Consider the following 8840-nt stretch of genomic DNA (forward strand, 5'->3'; position numbering starts at 1 on the left):
TGTGTGTGTGTGTGTGTGTGTGTGTGTGTGTGTGTGTGTGTGTGTGTGTGTGTGTGTGTGTGTGTGTGTGTGTGTGTGTGTGTGTGTGTGTGTGTGTGTGTGTGTGTGCGTGCGTGCGTGCGTGCGTGCGTGCGTGCGTGCGTGCGTGCGTGCGTGCGTGCGTGCGTGCGTGCGTGCGTGCGTGCGTGCGTGCGTGCGTGCGTGCGTGCGTGTGTGTGTGTGTTTGTTAGCATGGGGGATTGATCCATAAGGCTTTGGAGAGATGGTATAAAACTAACATATAAAATATCAATATACAGTATGAAATGTTACACTTACTAACCTACTAATTATGAGCAAATGCCAGACCAGAGAGAGAATAGTATAAATGGCTGTATCTAAAAGATTACCCATTTATATATATATATTAAAAAAAAGTTGTATAGAAAAGCATTTTTCATTTGATCATGTCTGAATTGATAATAGTGTGATTCAAAGAAAACAGACATACGCACTCAGATCAAATCTGTGCGTAAGAAGGGTTTTTTTCCCTTTTTTTTTTGGTTTGTGAGGCCCATGATCTATTTAACTCGTGGTACAGTTGAGGATACAGGACCGACACTGTTTCCACTCATATCAAATACAAACAGATGGCAAGCAAACAAGTGGAATTATTTTTGCCGCCATTTTTAGCATTAGTAGTAGATATACTGTGATGAAGTAGTTAGCTGCAGTGGGTATACTGTGATCAACCCCAAATGTTAAAGATGTATCATTGCCTATATTAAGGGGGCATACTGAGATGGTGATGTGGGTATACTGTGTAGTCCTGCATAATCACATAGACTACACCACTGAAGTGTGCCACTTGGAAACTGGAGCTTGTATGATCAGTTATGGCTAAGGCTTACATCTTACGTAAATACACGTGTGCATGATAGACAGGGGTGGTTTGGGAGTCGTTCCACAAAGGTATCATGAATCAGGGGGCCTGAGTCAAGATGGCGCCATCATCACACCTCAAAGCTGATCTCCCGTGAGCAGCCAAAGAGGGGCTCCGTCGACTGGAACGTGTCAGAATAGCTTCTCCTCCGTTGTGTGGAGCTCGTTGTGGTTTTCATGGCCTCCTCATATGGAGGAGGGGGATCCGGGTTCCAGGGAGGGGGGCTGAAACCAGTCGACTCCATTGGTGGATAATCAGAGTCCTCATAACCTCCCCTCTGTCTGTCCACAGTCCTGAATAAAAATGATTTGGATTTTGTGAAATCATCATAATATTCGTACATTACAATAATCATATTGGACAGAACATTCCCTTGCGCAAACCTTGCAGAAACTTTTCTTGGAATGTCAACTCGCTGTTCTAGCTTAATGTAAAAACACCTGAGACTTGGCAATGTCAATGACAATGGTGTGAAATTCTGTGAAGTGTAAGACCACTAGATGGCGACAGAATTAAAGTTAAAATGCTGATTTTTATGAGCGGATAATGTTGCCAGTGCATCTCAGGGGAACAACTCTGGCACGCGTCCTCCCTCCCTCCCTCAGTGTGTGTGTGTGTGTGTGTGTGTGTGTGTGTGTGTGTGTGTGTGTGTGTGTGTGTGTTTGTGTGTGAGAGAGAGAGGGAAAGAGAGAGAAATTGAATTATCTTAATGGCGTCATCTTTCTGTAAATTCACGATGACCCTGGGCGTGGTTTCTGATTGTGATTTTAGATAGATAATGTTTAATAATAGTAAAAGCGATAGCAAAGCAATAGTAAAAACAAATTAACTAGTAGACACGACTGGGTGCTGGTTTGTTAGTTAACAAATGTGCTGCTCTTTTTAAGTTATTTAAGTTTTAAGTTAATAGTGGCATGCCCTGTCAACTCGGACGTACGGTAGGCTATGCACAAAATCGTTGCCTACCTCTGCGAATTGATGGATGATGACTCTGTTTCCGAGATGTGATTCCCATGAGAAGGGGAGAAAAGGACATGGGTGCTGTCTTGTGTGTTGCTGTTCCTGAGAGTCAGTGAGGTTCTCCTTGTTTTCATTGCCCAGAAGAAAGCCAGTATGAGCATCAGGACACCCATGACCAAACTGCACAAGCTTAACGCATGTAGCCTAGTGTAACTTGATGGTCGGAACGCCATGGATCCACCGGCGGCGATGAGTATCAGTCCTATGGTCATGGCTCCGTGGTGAAGGGAAGGCATTGTGCCGTACAGCTCTCTTTTGTATCTCTTTTTATCTAGAGCTTCTAATGGGAAGGATCAGGATATGGAGTCGAAAATTCATCCCAGTTCCCATGTAATTCAATTAATCACTTTTTTTTGTTAAGTCGCTGCGATTTTGAAGCAGTGGAACTTCCCGATTGTCTTGCCTCGAAAACATCAGCTTCTGGCTACTTTAGTTTTTTGACCGTTGCAGAATGAATCCGTGGATGAACATGATGGTGCTCAACACCTGTGTGTCGTTAATAAGCCTATTCATCATCATTGTCACTGCATCTCAAGAATGCCCCTCCCATATAGCACTGATGTAAGAATATTCATAGTGTAGTGTAGTGCTACAGTGATATTTAAAGCCAACAAGTGCAACACAGTTGGAGTAACTGGCCTGATTTCAGTTCACAGTTACAAACTCGATTCCAAAAAAGTAGGAGGGGAGAATGTTGGGACTGGGGTATGTTTGTCACTGTGTTGCTCTCTTAATTTAACAATAGTCTGGAAATGTTTGGAAGCTGAGGACACCAGCTGCAAGAGTTGTGAGAATTAAAAAGTTGTGAGAATTAGTCCAATTTATATATAGATAGATTTCGATTGCTCAACAGGCCATCTTAACTGTGTTTTGCATTCCAATATGAAAGATCTGGACTGCAGACAAGTAATTTTAGCACCTGATTCTTCTATTATGGAATGGAACCGTATACTTTTATAATGTGTGCAGAATGAAGTTTAGCATTGTTTTCCTGAAATATTCAAGGTCTTCCCTGAAAGTGTAGTGATCTCACAGCTTGGACACACTCAGTGTGCCCGAAATAACAAACTGCCCAAAGTGCAATGCAAGATAGCCACCGTGTGGGGGAACTTGCCTAAAAGGACTTTGATGTTGCTCAAAGCCTGTGTACATCATTCAGAATCGATCGTACCTTGGCAAATGTGCAAGATGCCCATAGGTATGAGAGGCTGTATAGGCCATAGATATCAGATATTCTCTCTCACACACGATCAAACTCTCGTTCACACACGATCAAACTCTCTCACACACACTATCAAGAGTTTGATAGTGTGTGAGAGAGAGTTTGATCGTGTGTGAGAGTGGTTTGATAGTGTGTGCGAGAGAGTTTGACTGTGTGAGAGAGTGGTTTGACAGTGTGAGAGAGTGGTTTGACAGTGTGTGAGAGAGAGTTTGATAGTGTGTGTGAGAGAGTTTGATAGTGTGTGAGTGACAGCTTGATAGTGTGTGAGCGAGAGTTTGATAGTGTGTGAGAGAGAATATCTGATATTTATGGCCTATACGGCCTCTCATACATAGGCACTAATGCACCCCCATACCATCATAGATGCTGGATTTTGAACTACTAGTACTATAATTGAACTACTAGTACTATAATAATTTAGAAAATGATCCACTCCCTTTCCTCATCAGCTTTAGAGGAGTCCATGAATTCCATTAAAAAAATAAAATTTTTGATTTTGATTGGTCTAACCACAGGACTGTTTCCCCACTTTACTTCAGTCCACTTTAAATTAGTATGGGCCCAGATAAGATGGCATCATCTCTGCATCATGTCAAAATGCCATTTATTCTCAGTGTAGAGTTTACAGCATTTGTGAATGGAGCATCAACTTGTGTTCATAAACAACTGGTTATCGGACGTTTTCTTGAGCTCATACAATCATTTTCTTTACAGAAACAGGTCTGGTTTTCAGTAGAGCGCTACCTGAGGGCCAAAAGACCACGGCCATCCAATATTGTTTTTCAGCCGTATCCCTTGTTTTCAAAGATTTCTTTGGATTCTCTCTTTATTACGTACTGTGGATGATGAGATCCACAAATGTTTCGCAATTTCATGTTAAAAAGAGTTATTCTTACATTGCTTCATTGTTTGGCCACACAGGTTAACAAATACCACAGCATCTCTACTTCTGAGAGTCTCTACATCTCTGGGATGCTAATACACCCAATCATGGTGCCAGTTATTAGCCGGGGGGTTATTAAGTTGGAATAGTTGTCAAGTTTCCACCAGCACCCTGTAACCAGCTCTGGGCCCACTGACAGACTGCTGGGTCTGGAGACACTAGCCCACCTGTTTCAACTGAGGGAAGCACCCATCTAGAGGGGAAAAAAACCTTGCCACTCCCTAGCTGTCAATGGAGAGAGACCTTACTCAGGTGTTGATAGTATTTTTATTTATATGTATACATTTTTCTCTCTATCTCTCTTGCCACTTGTCCCCCCCCCCCCCACCCCCCACACACACACACAAACACACTCACACATCATTACACCATATCCACACAGTGGCACACACCCTGTTGCTCTCCCCCATACACACACCATTTCATCACCCTATACACATACCCCTTCCCTATACATACACAGATTGGATTATTGTAGCAGTCTTCTCACATATCTTACCCAAAGGACCTATAAGCTTCAAATAGTTCAAAACCCTGCTGTCATGCAGGCTCTTAAATAAGACCAAAAGATATGAACACATCCCTCCTGCTCTAACATCACTACACTGGCTCCCAAAGCTGGGGAATTGATTTTAAAATGTAACTCATTACATTTAAAGGTCTTCATGGCCTTTCCCCTGGTTACATATCTGATTTGCTAGTGCCCTGTAGTCCTACATGCACATTAAGGTCTGTAGGCAAAGGTTTATTAACTATTCCTGAGTCTCTGTTTGCTACTAAATGGGACAGATCTTTTTCTGTGTTAGCTCCAACGCTCTGGAATGCTCTGCCTCAGTAAATAAGGTTAGCTCATTCTGTTCTGATTGTTTAAATATCATATTAAAACACACTTGTACCACAAAGCCTTTAAAGAGTTTATATACGTTTAATTGTTGCTTTGTCTTGTCTTGGGTTTGTTTTACCTTATCTACTGTCTAATTCCTGTAGGTTTAGATATACAGTATTTCCATTATTCTTGCCAATGTTGATATGGTCTTATTTGTATTGTTGTTAAACTTTTTCTTGATTGCCAGACCAACTCTCTTAAGAATGAGGCAGGTGTTATCCATGCAAGATGTGGGTCGGGATTTCCAGGCTATCAACAGTCGGCATCACATAAACATCTCGACAAAAGTGAGTTTGTAATATTTTAATGCACATGTCATGTGATGGAGGGTGCTTATCACAATGATATGGCCATTTCAACGCCAATAATATACATGCATGCAGAGTAGACAGGTCGTTTAGCACCCACAGCCCATGCTCACAGGGTCTCTGTCAGCTAAAACACAGTCAGTTTGGCCTCGACAGTGATACCAGCAACATGCAATCATGGGGGTACCGGCATGATCCTGATACAGGTCTTTGAATACGGACTGAATACGGTCTCTGGATGCTGTGAGCGTGAGAGCTGTGACCGCTGACTTTCAAGTGTGTTTCTTTGGATTAGCTGATAAATGGGACCAACCATGAGTTACACATTTGACCCTCAGTTACAGAGAACATACAATTGCACCTGCATAACATCCATTTAATAGGACATTTAATATTGATAGGCAATATTGTGCTTGCATGTCATCTTAAAGGAAAAAGGCCACCTGTGATTTGGATTGCTAATTGCATTGTTGTTTACTTTGGGAAGATTGTGAAATGTATTGTCTTTGGCTGTCAACTGTTTATTGTAAAATAATGCCTAACAAGGTTTCAGGCATTTAGAATGCTTCCACCTTCCCACTTTTTTGTTCACTGATAGTTTATATTGTGAATTGCTTGATTGCATTAATTGCATCAACCTATAGATTTTCCATGCCCATCTAAAGCGTCCCGGGTTGAACCCACAATACAACATGACAATTCTTGTATTGGATGAAAATATTTGCAATGCAGAGGTCTCCAGATAAATCTATTGTCCTTTGGAATACAGTGGTTTTAAGATGAATCTTCAGGAGAAGCTTTTTGGGGGAAAATCCAAACAATAAATGTTTCTGACTGCAGTGATCTGATGGGGTTTATGAAGACTTGAGTGTGTGAGGTAGCAAGAACTTTCCGAATGACAAGCGGTTTAGTGCAATAGACTTCAGTAAGACCTGAGTTATACTATGTTGATTAAACATAAGGTTTTGCCAATATTGGTGCATAAACATGTGTTTACAAGTGTTTATTTAGATCATATTTACTTAATTGAGTTTTTTTGTTTGCCATTCACACATGTCCAAATCCCACTACCAAAATACACCAATCCACAAAGATGATATTACCACATGAGTAACCTGGTCGTATTAGGAGATTAGCGCAGGATATTTATCCAAAGCAGATAAATAGTCCATATAGCTCCCTCAGAATCACTCAACCTCAGGATACAGGGCAGTTCCTTTTTCCTTCAAATTCAAAATGTAAAACTCTGAAGGCATTCTCTTTGTGCTGCAACTCTAACTCTATTTAAAACATACTAAAGCCAAAAGGACACTTTAAACATCACACATAGAGACCTGGGCGAGAACTCTTACGCAAGGATGGCAAAATATTGAAGCTCTGCTTACATTATCAGATAAGGCTAATATTTGCATCTTAATTGGAGGCTTTGTGTATGATAGAAAGGAGTGACATCAACAAAAGTCAAGTCAAGATGGCGGCAAGTCAAGATGGCGCCATCACACCTCAAAGCTGATCTCTCGTGAGCGGCCAAAGAGGGGCTCCGTTGGCCGGAAGGTGTCAGAATAGCTTCTCCTCAGGTGTGTGGAGCTCGTTGTGGTTTTGATGGCCACTTCATAAGGCGGAGGAGGCTCCAGGTCCCAATGAGGGGGGCGCCCCCTGCCTGAGGGGCTGAAACAGGTCGGCTCCATCGGCGGATAATCAAAGTCCTCCTCATAAACTCCTCTCCTCTGTCTCTCCAGAGTCCTGAAAACAGAAATGAGTGGATGGATATGTCAAATCTTGACATTAATCATATGACTCATTCTATTTTGTTTTAACAAAAATCCTTCCCGGTGAGGTTACATGACATTTTTCATTAATTTCACTAATTTGCGTTCCATGTTGAATGATGATAATCAATGACGATGATTGGTACACAGAAGTGAAATGACCAATAGATGGCAGTAGGAATCTTTAACAATAAACATGAGTGGATAATGTTGCCAGTGTAACTCAGGGGAGTAACTTGCTCTCTCTATCTCTCTCTCTCTCTCTCTCTCTCTCTTTGTGTGTGTGTGTGTGTGTGTGTGTGTATGTGTGTGTGTTTGTTGTGTGTGTGTGTGTGTGTGTGTGTGTGTGTGTGTGTGTGTGTGTGTGTGTGTGTGTGTGTGTGTGTGCGAGAGAGAGAGAGAGAGAGAGAGAGAGAGAGAGAGAGAGAGAGAGAGAGAATTGACCCATCTTAATGGCTTTATGGTGCATCATCTTTCTAGTAAATTGATGATGACACAGGGCGTAGTTTGTTCATTTTGGAAAACCGGCATTACCAGCTATGTATAACATGATATCAAACTCAAGTCAGAGTATACAAAAATACACTTTACCACACAACAAAAATATTAATTTGCATCATTATTTTATATTACCATTAGGCTTCAGCCATCCTGCAATATGTGCCATAGGCAACTTAACAGATGGATCTGCCTTAGTTGTTCTTGTTTGGAACAATGTTATTGCAATGTTAAAAATACAATTATATTTACATTTTGTATAAATTATAATACAATAGAATGCCTTTAGAGCCACTGCACAAACCCCTAATAAATAGCAGGATTTCTGATAAGACAGTATATTGCACAGTCCCCATATATATTGTACAGAATCTTGAAATGCGGAGGTCACCAGGGGAGTTGTACCTCGCAGTTGTGTTTACAGTGAGACAGAACAACAGTTTCAGAACCTACTACCATCACGCACAATTGGTTACTAACCTCTGTAAGTAGACGGACTGCGACTCTGGGAAGTGGTTTCCGTGCGGAGGGGTAAAGAGAACGTGGCTGTAGTCGTGTGTGTACTCGTTGCTGTAAGTCACTGGGGTGTTCTTTCCGTTCATTGCCCAAAAGAGACCCAATATGAGCATCACAGCGCCCAGGACCACACAGCATAAGCTGAATGCCTGGAGCCTACTCTGACTGGATGGCAGGAAAGCCGTGGAGCCGCCGGTGACGATGAGCATCACTCCTATGAATATGGCCCCATGATGGAGAGAAGGCATTGCAGCGTGCGGCTGAAGACCGTGTGGTTACAGTCGCTGTTCAGCTGATCTGTTGTCTTGGGTCAGCCTCCGCATCCTCAGGGAGACAACTTTTAGCCTATGGTAGTTGTCTTGGTAGGTTCATAAGCTGCTGAATTTTCATTTACCTGTTCACATAATAATGGGTAGCATACCGAGTTGGTAAAGTTAATTTAAATCCCCCTTAGAATCACAGCTCCTTTGCGCAACGTTTACAGATGTTTATGCAGCATCCTGTCAGTTAAACACCCTCTTCTGTCTTCAGTGAATCACCTCAAATATAAGCCGCTGAAATGTTCATGCCGTGACACTTCCCAATTGTCCTGGCTTCAAAACACCAGCCTCTGTATCTTGACTCCAGCTCCAGATGGGTCCGTGGATGAACATGTTGATGTGGAGAGGCAAGCGGTAGACTACTTAGTGTATTCATCGTCAATGTCAGCGATCACTTCAGTGTCTCCAGGATGCCCCTCCCACACCTCTGATGTAA

The 8840-nt window shown here is 42.1% G+C and overlaps 1 protein-coding gene and 1 long non-coding RNA gene across 2 annotated transcripts; one reads left to right on the forward strand and one right to left on the reverse strand.

Annotated features, from left to right (window-relative positions):
• The first annotated feature begins 4844 nt into the window (after nt 1-4844).
• Nucleotides 4845-6871, forward strand: LOC134101853 (uncharacterized). Its single transcript, XR_009941460.1, has 3 exons — nt 4845-4950; nt 5181-5280; nt 6741-6871. It is a non-coding gene; the product is annotated as an uncharacterized LOC134101853 (long non-coding RNA).
• si:dkeyp-51f12.2 (uncharacterized protein LOC100151460 homolog) lies at nt 5319-8746 on the reverse strand. Its single transcript, XM_062555698.1, has 2 exons — nt 8049-8746; nt 5319-7044 (listed from the first exon to the last, which is right to left on the reverse strand). Exons 1-2 carry the CDS (start codon nt 8330-8332, stop codon nt 6798-6800), a joined length of 531 nt encoding a protein of 176 aa, XP_062411682.1. The 5' UTR covers nt 8333-8746; the 3' UTR covers nt 5319-6797.
• Between the last annotated feature and the right edge of the window lie 94 nt (nt 8747-8840).

The sequence above is a fragment of the Sardina pilchardus genome, chromosome 15 (genome assembly GCF_963854185.1).
Source record: "Sardina pilchardus chromosome 15, fSarPil1.1, whole genome shotgun sequence".
Lineage (NCBI taxonomy): Eukaryota > Metazoa > Chordata > Actinopteri > Clupeiformes > Clupeidae > Sardina > Sardina pilchardus.